Raw genomic sequence first — 11,686 nt, 5'->3', positions numbered from 1 at the left:
CGCAGCTGGGAGCAGGGCTAATTGACTGCCTCTCTCAGTCCTTCACAGGGCAGGAGGCGGGTGTGTGATGGGAATGAATACAAATAACTCAATCCATGGAGGGCGATAGCTGCCACCTGGGGGCCTTGTGATCAGAGCAGACCAGGGCCCTGGGGCAGGTCTGTCACCCCCTGAGCCTGCAGGAGATAGGGTAGCCCTAACAGCTCCCACCTGGGAACTCCAGCCAGGCCACAGTACAGCTGCTCCTTTGCTTAGGTGGGTTCTGGCACCTGTGCTCTGGAGCCTGGCTTCCCATGTGCTCCTGTGAGCAATGCAAGGTGTTTTTCTTGGTTTTCTAGAGCCCTGCCTGGGTTCTCATCCATATACTGAGAGCTGGGAGCAGCCAGGAAGCTCTTGCTACCAGCCCCCACTTTTGCACCCTGGAGAGTTGTGGGCAGGAGGTGCTCACTGGGAGCCTCTCCGCTCTGCTCTCTGGCCCCAGTTTGTGGCTGCTGCTTGCAGATTCTGCCTGGCTAGCTGGGAGCTCTCTGAGCAGGCTGTGCGAGTGGCCCTTGGAGCACTCCCGGAGCCGAGTCCGGTCAGATGCCGTTCCATTTCAGGAGGGTGGTAAATGTGGCCTGGAGACCGGGCTTCCCAGATCAATAGACCCATAAACCAGTGCCACCACTGCAACCCACTGGCCAGTCTTGGAGCTGGGGCGATGAGGGGCTTACCCAGAAGGTGGCTGTCCTGGATGGGACTGCGAGCTACAGGGACGAGGGGATCCCTTTGGAACTGCCTCCTGCTGCCCTAGAACAAACCACCCTGACAGGTGATAATGTGACTCTTTATCAAATACGTCCTGCCACATGGGGCGACCTGGGTAGCAGGAAACTCTCCTCTGCTCCTGGGCTTCCTGCTGGTAACTGGATCCGTGTGAGATGGTTAATAGTGTTTATTTAGGTCAGGGCCCGGAGCTGCTCTCCGCCCTCCCCTGGGGATTGACGCAGGGAACAGAAGAGATTTTTACCTGTGGCAAATGATCATTCGCCATAAAGGGAAACAACAATTAGGGCTGAATGGCTTTATTAGCTGTGGTGAGATCTGTCAGGCTGTGGAATGCTCTCCAAAGAGAGAAAGCACTGGAGAATATCCATAGGGAACTGGCCTGCACCTGACCCCAAGGGGAGGAATGACTGTGACCTAACAGCACCCGTGGAGTGAGCTGAATTGTCTGGATTCACTCACCCACACACCTGCTCCGTTGTGATGTGCAGTAACTTAGGACGCTGGCCTCTCAGCTGCGTTGACTCACAACAGAACCCCAGTGAGTCACGGCCCAGCATGCCTTTGCAATCCTGCGTTGTGTCGTATAACACTGGGAGAGGTCACCCCTTGGTTGGAGGGAGATGTGGCCTAGTGCCCTGGGACAAGCCCCGCAGGAAGTTCTGGGTTCTAATGCTGGCTCTGGCCTGGGGAAAGGCACTTAGGGCTGGATTCTTCAATGTTAGCCCTGTGCATTTGCACTTCCCTCACTTCTGTGCCCCAATACTCAGCGGGCACAGGGAACTCGCGCTGCCAGAGGGAACTGGGCTGCACCTAGGGCAGGGTCAGCACCACAGCCTGTGATTCTCACCCTGGTGAAGCTGGTGGAAGGGTTTCTTCTGGGCATCAGCACAAAACACCCTGAGGCTTAGAGGCTCATAATTCAAACCCCATAGTTGCCCGGTTGGCACAACAAAATGGAGCCGAGGTGGGAGGCTCCCACTAACCGATGGCTACGTAGCTGCTGGCACCGCGGCAGGGTGTGAGGAGCAGCAGTGAAACGGGTGGAAGGAAGGTGTGCGGAAGCTGCCAAGCTGGTTCCCCTCATCCAAGCTACACAGGACAGAAAGCAGAATGCTCCGTGGGGATTGAACCAATGTGCATGCCCCCTTAGGAAAGGGCTTCTGGGGTCCTCACTCTGCACAGACCTGTCACAGCATACTTCATGTTATAAAGGGCGGGGGAATCTCACTGTCTTTTCAATTTGGAGATGAAGCTCTTGGTACAAAGAGGTGGCTGTGTCTGTGAACCAAGCCGTGCGTTTGTCAAGGGACTGCTCTGCTACCATGCCTGCTGCTTTATCATCCCTGGGGAAGCGAGTGTGCTACTCCGCTGGGGTGTGCACCCCACACCAGCCTGGACGGGGTTAATGAAGCTGAGAAGGAGCCAATTCACCAGCAGGGCCCCAGCTGAGGGGAATTGGGTGGCCCACTTAATCCCCTGAATGATGACAGTGCCCTGCTGAGAAAGAACAGGTGGGGCAGGATAAAGCCAGGAAGCTGGTAGCAGAAGGGGGCTGCAGTGAGGCACCTGTTGCTGCTCTCTGGATATCAGAGAGGGAAGGAAGGAATCCTAGGGCAGAGGGTGTAGGAAAAGGCTCAGGAAGATGGTGCAGACCTTGGCTGCAGAGTAGAGGGTCCCAGAACTGGAACCTGGAGTAGAGGGAGGGCCTGGATTCCCCTACTCATCACCGGGGACGTGGCACCATCTGGGCAGTAAATGGGAAGATTGCTGAAGACAGTTTGTACGGAAAGACCAATACCCTGGAAGGGGGAAAACACCTAGTGACTTGGCTGGAGGGCCAAGCCATGAAGGGAGAGCACCCGGAGTCTCAGAGAGTGAGAGGGAGGCAGCAGGGAATGCAACCAGTGGTAGAAGGGGGCATCAGACCTGGAAAGTGCTAATCCCCGGAGCAACCAGGAGGAGGCGGTGAGTGTATTGCATGACAGCAGCCTTCTCTCTGTAGAGGGCAGCCTTTAGGAGCCCGTGAGCTCCTCCAGCAGCGCTGATCAGCATGCACAAAATGCCTTCCCATGGCACATGAAAGCGCTGCAGTCGTTTGGTACAATACCACTACCTCCCGCGAATGGCTCTTTCCATCCAAACCTAGAGGAATCACATTCCGGTGATGGAGAGTCTCCCATCTCCAAGTTATCCCCATCCACAGCCTCCCGGTGAAAAGGACAATGGCACTAAATTGCATCTGAGGTGAGGCAATAAGGACTGATGAGTTGAAAGCGAGCTCATGAAAAGCAGGTCAGGCTTCGTACTGGGGGATTCAGTGTCTCGAGCTTTGTAGATGCTGTGCAATTAGAGCCCACACATTTTCGTGGGTCTGCAATAGGATACGGCCTGTTTTTAGTGATGGCTGGACCCCGCATCACTGGATACATACCAGGTGGATATGCACCTGGATGATGGTCTAACCCCCTCCCAAGCCTGAAAACCAGGCTGGGATTCTCCTGGTAATTCCCCTCTTCTGTTGGTGCTGCCCGGGCGGGAGCCTGGAAGTGCTGGGGCACTGGGAACATGAAAAATGAGGAAACTTTGCCCAGGTGGTTTGTGAACCTCCACGAGGGCTTGGCTGGGGAACCAGGAAGGGCTCCGCACTGCTCCTAAATGGCTCCGCTCTCCCAACACATTACCAACTGAGTCTCTGCTGGGACAACCTGCCTGTTACCAGCAGTTAAGGCCCCGTCCACCCCACAAATACCAGAGTTTTTAACCAGTTCTCGTCCGTCTTGGGGACAACAAGCATGGCTGAGTTGTGCACACGCAGCCACTTCAGTCCCAAGCTGTTTTTCTGAGTTCCCACCCAGCCCGATGCCAGAATCCGTTTGCCCCAGAGCATTGTGGGAAGAGCCTGGGCAGCTACCCCAGAGTGCCGCAGCAGGAGACATGCACCGAGAGCGGTGCCGGCAGCATGTGGGGCAGTGCATTCTGGGATGTCCTGCAGGACAGGAAGCGGGGAGTGAGTGGCACTAGTCATGCCAGGCCCTGGGCACACGGCAAAGGAAGAGTGGTGTAGCCTGTACCCAGACTCCAACCCGCTGCCAGCCTCAGCCTTGGGCAAGGGTGAGCTGCGGAAGCATTAGCTAAACACTGAGCAGGTGGGTGCAGACACACAGCATAGGTACAGCCAGCCTGGTACAAACTCAGTCGGAAGCTGTTGTGTCCACCAACAGCTAGGCACCGTGGCAAGGGGAGAAACATTTATTAGTGGAGAGGATTAGCCATACGGTCTCCCTGTGCAATGTTGCCTCGCAGCCCAGTTCAGTGGACCCCTGCTGTGGGAGGAAGCCTCCTCCCCCTCCTGCCTTCTGGAGGCCTCCAAAGACAGAGCAGCAGGACTGCATAGTCTGATTGCACCTGACTAGGAACTGAGCATTCCCAAGGCCTGGGCAGTTGCCAACCTTCTAACGCGCCTCAGCCCACTGGCTCCACTTCTGCTCTGGCTCCTCAGGCTGCAAAGACATTTCTGGCGACAGCAGCACCGCAGACCAAGCACATCCCGTAGGATCATCCTGAGTGGAATCCACTGGTCGCGTCCATCCCAGCAAAGCAACTCCCCTCTCCTCAGGACCCTGGAGAAGCAAATGAGGGGCAGGTTGCTCTTTGTGGTCTCTGAAGCTGTGTGTGACCATGAACGGGGCACTCAACCATTGCCTAGCCAAAGACCGTATGGGCAGCCTGCCCAGAGCTCGAGGGCTGTGCCCTTCCAAGAAAGCAGACTGCAGTTCTCTTCTGTTTAACGTGGAGGTGCAGCTCACAGAGACGACAGGTCACAGCACGTGAAGCCCCTTCTTGAGCGAGAATCCGCTCCCTGGATCAAGATGGAGCATCCTGATGTGGGCCTGTCACCTTGTGGGCTGGACCTCTCTCAGCCTGTATTATAAATGGGGTTAGTTGCAAGCTGCCCTGGGGAACTCCATGGGCTGCAGGTCCCCTCTGCCTTAGCAGCACTCGGCAAAGCTGAAAAACAGCCAGTCCCACCTGGCTATGGCCTAGATCCCCCCTCAAGGAGGAAACCAGGTTAGCAATGGGACTGGCCATTGGAAAGTCCTCTGTAGACTGTGCCACTGGTGAATGACAGTAGCGGCGGGCATGGTGAGTGTGCTGGCCGTTACGTGGGTCTCCATGAGATGGCTGTTGTCTTTGTCCAGGGCCAGTACCCTTGCCAGCACTGGTTCACGAGGCTCCGGCATTCATTCCGCTCCCCAGCCGAATGACAGCAGCAGTGTTGTGTTGGCAGGGGCACTGAGGCAGGCTGCAGGGTGGTGGCCACAGGTGAAAGCATTTTGCCTGTCTCAAGGGAACGTGCAAATGCAAAACTGAGCGACTTGCAGGCGGCTGGGCTGGTAAACGTACTGGCCTGCCTCGCACTGGCCGGATTTCTGCAGAACGGGCACCTCCTGGTAAAAGGGCTCACTCTGCACAGACCTGTCCTCCTGCCTGTCTACCAGGCAGCCCTCACACAAGCAGTAGGCTTCCAGCACCCTCCGGGGGTACCGGCGGGGGTCTTCGTTGACCCTGTTGGAAGAAAGCGGATCAATGAGGTCACCTAATAAAATTGAGCTCTGGCCAATGCACTCCAGCTAGGGGTTCGCTGAGCTGTTCGGAAAGGGTTAATAACGCTACTCCTCCCGCACCTATGAGGTGCTGCACCAACATTCAGGAGCTGATTGGTGGCGGCTGGGCAGCGTTACATTGAGCTCACAGGAGGGGAAACTGAGGCACAGAGTGGGGCAAAATGCCACAGTGTCACTAACCAGCCATAACTAGCTTAGTGCCTGCGGTGCATGGCAGTTCTATCTGAGATAAGAAAATGCCCCTGTGAGCCTGAGCCAGCTGCGGCTGGGTGGAGCCTCCAGCGAGGGGGACGTGGCTGCTGGCCGGGCTCAGAGGTGTTGGTTTGTTTTCTTCTCTGCGGGGTGGCTGACTGTGGAGTGGAGAGTGCCCCTGGCATGTGTCAAAAGAGGGACATGTTCTAGAAGTGCCCAGGAGAGTAGTAATTAACCCTGCAGAACCAGCCATCCGCTATCTCCCGGGGATGAGGAGGATGTAGTTTGACTCAGGAAATGCAGCTCCACACCTGAGAGAGATGGGGGGGATTGTGGGGGGGGGAGAGGGGGAGGGGTTTCAAGCTCTGGATCCCAGTGGCAGTGCCTGAACCCAGAGGTGACCTTTGCTGAGATGCCCTTCACTCTGTCTGCGGCTTACCTATATGACCATGGGGAGGCGCTCCTGTCCTGGAGGCGGGACGAGGTCTGGCTGACATTCACAGGGCACGACTTCAGGTCCTGGTCAGGTAAAACATCCTCCATTTGAGCCAATAAGCTAACTCCAGGAGCAAGAAGGCGGCTGAGCATGGATTCCAGCTCTGCATCGGAGGGCTCCCGGCAGGGAATGTGGGTACCGAACAGCTGACAAAAGGCAAAGCCCAGCAGAATTTGGGCAGCCACTTCCACCTGTGGAACAAACACGGGGAAAGTGACTTTGCTTGGAGAAGCTCCCAGGGATCTGGGGGGCTGAGCAGATAGGAGGTGTCTATTGTACCACCTGAAGGAGCTTTCCATTCCTCGCTGTTTAGGGGTCTTGGAGGAGCTCGGCCATAGAGCTGAGTGAGTTCAGTACCTAAGTAATGGGGGCTATTGCTCCTAAGCCACTTAGGCACTTTTGAAAGTGTTACCCCTACTGAGCTGCAGTGAAGAGGCCTGGAGGGACAGGAAGGAGTGGGTTGCCTTGGCCAGGTCTCTGCTAAGATGGGACATGCTCTTCTGAGCGGGCAGAGAGAGAAGTGGGTGTTCTTTGCCCCCACGCTGCCATCTGCAAATGTGGCCTGTAGTCCTCCTCAGATCATTGTTAAACACATTTAATAGCCCGGGCCCCATGCAGAACCTAGAGGCGCCCGCTCCCAACCTTGGGCCACGCTGACAGCTGGCCGGGTACTCCTGCTCTGGGCTCGGTCCCCATGGCAGACGTGGGGGTGGCTTTACACACGGTAGCTAACTCGTGGTGGCTGGCTGGCTGCCATGATTTTTTTCAGTTTCCCTGACCTTTCCAATGGGCCTCATGGCATTTCATTTGCCTAATGAAACCAGGCAGGTTTTGCCTGGTGGTAGGTTTGTCTCCGGAAGCTCCTCACGGCTCTGGCCGATCTGACCCGACTTGGCAAGTTACAGGCCCGGGCAGTGTCGGCTGGGAGAGAACCCTCGTGGGAAGGGGGGGCGGGTGCTTCTGGTCCCCCAGGGACCTGACCACGTCAAGGTGCTGACCAAAATAAAAAGTAATTGGGGGAGCCGGGGGGAGGGGGGATGAACCCGTTTTACGTAAACCTTAAACAAGTGTCAGGGGGGCGGTTAGGCAAAGATCCCCACGTGGGCCAGGCACTGTGTGTGGTGACTATCAGCCGTAGGAGAGCTTGTGCGACACCACCACCTGGATCAATGCGCCCTTTCCAGTGCGAATGGCACAAGTAGCAATAAAGGGGGGCAGATGAGCTGTGCTCGGGAGTGGGATTTTCCTTAGCTAAATACGAGTGTCTCAGCCTTTTGTTTCAGAGTAGCTGCAGTGAATCTTTAAGGCAGGGTGGGGGACGTGCTGAGTCTCCAGAGAGGCCCCTTTGCCTGAGCACAGAAGGGGGTTTCCTCCTTTAATACAGGCCCAGAGAGCAGATCAGATAGCACTCAGGGGGGAGTTGCTGCAGGGCATTTCCTTATTGCAGTGCCTTGGGCTCTGAATGGAATTTGCATGTCCAAAGTGTATTTCCTGGAGTGGGAACAGGTTGCAGCTGGCTGGGCAGTTGCATCAATTTCTCTAACCCTGCCCTCTGGGTCCAGTCCTGCCCTCTGTTTAAGCCAATGTGAGTTTTGCATTGACGTCTATTGGAGCAGGATTGGGCACTTCAGGTTTTACAGGCAGGGGGTGGGGTGGGGTAGGAGGCAAATGAACGCGCTCGGTTTGGCTAGTGCCCAAGGGATATTGAGAATGTAACTTGTAGTGGTTCAAGGGCTGCAGTAGGGGGATGAAAGGGAGGGAGGGTCCGTGCATCCTCCCCTACCTGGGCTAGTTGCAAGTTGCCCCTCCAATAAGAAGCCGGGTGGTCCAGTAGCGAGGGGACTAGGTCTCAGGAGATGTGGGTTCTAGTCCCGGCTTTGCCAGTGGCCTGCTGGGGAACCTTGGGCAAGTCCCTTCCATGCCACGTGTCTCCGGGGGCTGTTGATCCTGCCCTCCTTTGAGAGCTCCGGGTGCCGGGGCTCTGCAGAGCAAGGTATTATGAAGAGGGTATTAGCCACAGTCCCTGCACTGCTCAGGAAGCTGAGGGAGGAGTGCGTGCCATCTTCCTTCCTCTCGGTGCAGGATCTCCACAGGGCTCTGTTCTCTTCTGGACAAGCTGTCCATTGACAGTAGCAGGAGTCACATGCTTGTGGAGAGGACAAGAGCCCTGTCGGTAATTCCCAGCCTTCTCTGGCTGAGCTGGTCCTTGAGGGCAAGTCGTCAGATTCTGAAGCTGGCACGTGTCCCTGCTGCAGAAAGACGTGGCTGTTTTCTCAGCTGGCCTTTGCAGTGAGATCCATGGCTGCAGAGCTGAGCTGGGCCCGTCAGTGCTTTCTGTGCCCACTTCACTGAGAAAGAAGCGCGCTAGGTCTTCCTTGGATCTGCCTGCCTGCTTAGCCAACTGGGCAGCAGCCCAGCCCTGTGCAGTCTGCTTCCGTTAGCAGGGGAGGTTTCCCACACCACTCCCTGAGCCCAGAGGGTCACGTTGGCTGAATTCACTGAGCTGCTTGAGTTCTGATCTTGCACACTTCATCAGCTGGGCTGCACACGCCTGCTGGTGAATTCCCCTGGGCTTTGCCCACTCGGGCCTCATTTCATTGCTCAAGAAGGCTGCGTAATGGGCTGGATCACCCGCTTCATTTATGAATCAGGTTTGTGCAGCATTTGCTGAGTCATCTGTCTGATTGGCGAAGCGTTGGGCATTACTATACCTGGCTGCCTCACTCTGGGGCCTAGGGAGTGGTGGGCTCGCAGCTTAGGCCAGGATTTTGGCTTGTAACCATCACCACGCCTGCACCAAGCCCTGGGCCATGCTGGGGGAAGGGATGCACTGCTGGCAGTTCCGCCTTTCAGATCAGAGCACAGCACCCTGAAGACTCCCCGCAAAGGGCAGCTGGCTCCAGCAGAGCAGTTAGCTTATTCTACGCATTTCGAACTGCAGGACACAGGAAACAAAGCTGCCACCGGGGCACAGCTCCATCAACCCAGAGAGACAGCCCTGGTGTTTGGTAGCTACTTTAACTGTTTTTTCATAAGCCCCCATCCATAACTACACAAGCAACCAGCAAGCCCCAGCTCCATGCGGTGATTGCTCCTTTGCGGGGTGGGGTGTGTGTGATTTCCTAAGTCACTAGGCTGCATTGTTTCACCAGCTGATCGCTAATGATCTTATTTTGCAGCTGAGGCAGCCAGGATCCAGCAGCTGTGTGCGAGGGGATCCCTCTGGAGACATAGTTCCTAGGAGCCAACGGTTTAGGCTGAAGTTTCAAAGCAGCCTAAGGGAGTCAGGCACCCAAATCCTGTTGAACGTCAGTGGGAGTTGGGTGACCGAGTCACCTACGGCCCCTCTGAAAACCCCAACTTTAAAGAATGATTGTTTGCTTTTGCTGTGTTGTTCTATGTACACTCTCCTCCACACATTTCACCCAGTGTTCTAATTCACACCCACGCCATTTACTCTGTGCTCTGTTTCACACCCTGTGCGCTCTTTCACATACATACCGATCCTGTGAACTGCCTATTCGCACTCAGAGGTAGGCAGGTGAGCAACAGAGAGTGGTGTGTGCTGGTGTAAAAGCTGCAAACAAAACCACACATCTCCACTTCTCATTCCTGTCGTGTTTGAGCTCTGCTAGCATTAGAATTAACAGAGCAATCGTTTGCAACCCAGCCACCCCGGGAACCCAGCAATCTGCTCTCCCTTAGCCCGGGGGGCACAGGGACTGGTCACAGAACTGGGATGAAATTGACACGTGACAGATGTTCAGCACACAAAGATAATATCCGGAATGAATGTGAGATCTTCCATGCTGACAGATCACAAAAGGCACAAAAGATCACAAATCTGTACAGGGCTCCCTTTGCCGCCTCACCTTTGGGGTGAAATGCAGCAGAATCGCTCGTTGCCGTTCATTTCTTGGGCGGGTGGATCAGGGCACTACAGATGGCCAAATGATACCATAGTTGAGGATAAAAAGTGCAGAAGAATGAAAAATCCCAGGGGAAAGGCTAAGGCTGTCTTAGGTCAGAACGTAACTATCCCCTTTGCAGGGACAGTTGGCACTAAACACCATAAAAAGGCATAAGTCTCCACCTAGTGCCAGCCTCTGATCCCCTCCCGTACACTGAGTAGCACCCTATCTCAGGACAGTCAGTGGGCTGCTCCGGGGCTAAGTGCTGCTCCTCTTAACTGAGGGGGTCAGACCCTGGCTTTTAGTAACTCCCTGATGGGCCTTCCCCTGCTTACACCTGCTACCTGACACAGATGCTCACTCCATGGGTCCTGACCTCTGCCGATAGTGATTCCCCAAAGAGAAAGCTCTGGCCTGCAAAGTCAAGGGAGTTTCCCTCTTTCCGATCTTCCCTAGGGGCAGCTTCACTCTCCAGTGCACACTTTTAAGGTTGGATGATTAATAGAGCCTCTGGCATGGGGGAGAGAATGGAGGGCCCAGGACTGAGCGGAGGAGAATATGAGAGATAGGGACACACACACAGAGCCCCTGACATAGGGGAGAGAACTGGGGACCCTGGAATGGGTGGAAGAGGAAAGGGGGGGGTGAGAGGAAAGGGGGGAATGGGGGCAAAGACAGAGCCCCGATATTGCGGGGAGGGGAGGAACAGGGGATTCTGGACTGGGGGAAGGGGACCACACAGCCTCAGCAGAGGGGAGGGAGAAAAGGTGGAAATGTGGGAAGGGGAGACACTCTTATTCATAAACACTTACCCCATCCCCTTTGGAGCTGAATTTTAGGGGCGTGGGAATGGCAGTATAATTTGCAAAGATCTCTGAAGCTACTCACCTTTAGATGCATGGTTGTTTCCACCTTAGTCGATTTCACACAGGAGTGGGGAAGGTTTCTTCTGTCCCTCTAAGAGAAAAGAGGCTGGTAAACAATAGACCAGGAGCACCAGGCCTGTTTGAAGGTGACGCCACCGGGCCGGCCTGGAATGGGAGGTTCAGAAGGCGACGAAGCTGGGAAGAAAATCTCTCTGCGTCCTTCCCCTCAGGAACCCTGCCCTCAAACAGGTTCGCACTGCACAGGGAAGCATCAGACACGCCTCCCTCTTCCCAGATACGTGGCACTGCAACCTGGAACCAGCCATTCCTCAGTGACTCACTGCTGGGGAATGTGTGCGGATGCCATGGGGCAAAGGGTGAGACCTGGTCTAAGCAGCTGTTGTCCTGGTACAACCATGTAGGTTAGAGGCATGTTTTATTTGTTTGTTTATTTATTTTTTACCAAAGCAATTCTACCACTACAGCCCCCAGGGGGATGCGGTTATACTGGTACGAAGGTGCCTTACACTGGTATAGTTACTCCTAAGGTGGCCAGTCATGAGTTCCTGGCATCTCAGACATTCCAGCCCTTCTGGGAACAGCGTGGGCCTGCCTCCGCCCGCGTGACTCAGCCCCCGACAGCATGATCTCACACGCATGCAGTGTGAGGTCATGCTGGTAAGGGCGGAGCGGAGCACTCTTCCAAAGGGCGCCCCCTGTCGGATACCGGACAAAACCACAGCTGATTTTGTCCCATTACTGGTCTGGGAACAAACCAGCCAAAAAGGGGAATGTCAGGTATAAAACCAGACAAGTGGCCGCCTTAGC

At 55.4% G+C, this 11,686-nt stretch overlaps 1 protein-coding gene across 1 annotated transcript; it reads right to left on the bottom strand.

Annotated features, from left to right (window-relative positions):
• Positions 1–3,999: 3,999 nt before the first annotated feature.
• LOC311529643 (interleukin-17D-like) lies at positions 4,000–11,156 on the bottom strand. Its single transcript, XM_084645771.1, has 3 exons — positions 10,881–11,156; positions 6,025–6,272; positions 4,000–5,334 (listed from the first exon to the last, which is right to left on the bottom strand). The coding sequence occupies exons 1-3, from the start codon at positions 10,890–10,892 to the stop codon at positions 5,112–5,114; spliced, it is 483 nt and encodes a 160-aa protein (XP_084501897.1). The 5' UTR covers positions 10,893–11,156; the 3' UTR covers positions 4,000–5,111.
• Positions 11,157–11,686: the final 530 nt, after the last annotated feature.

Source organism: Lepidochelys olivacea (genome assembly GCF_965140295.1).
Source record: "Lepidochelys olivacea isolate rLepOli2 genome assembly, chromosome: 13".
NCBI classification, from domain to species: Eukaryota; Metazoa; Chordata; order Testudines; family Cheloniidae; genus Lepidochelys; species Lepidochelys olivacea.
This window is presented reverse-complemented; position numbering and strand designations above follow the sequence as displayed.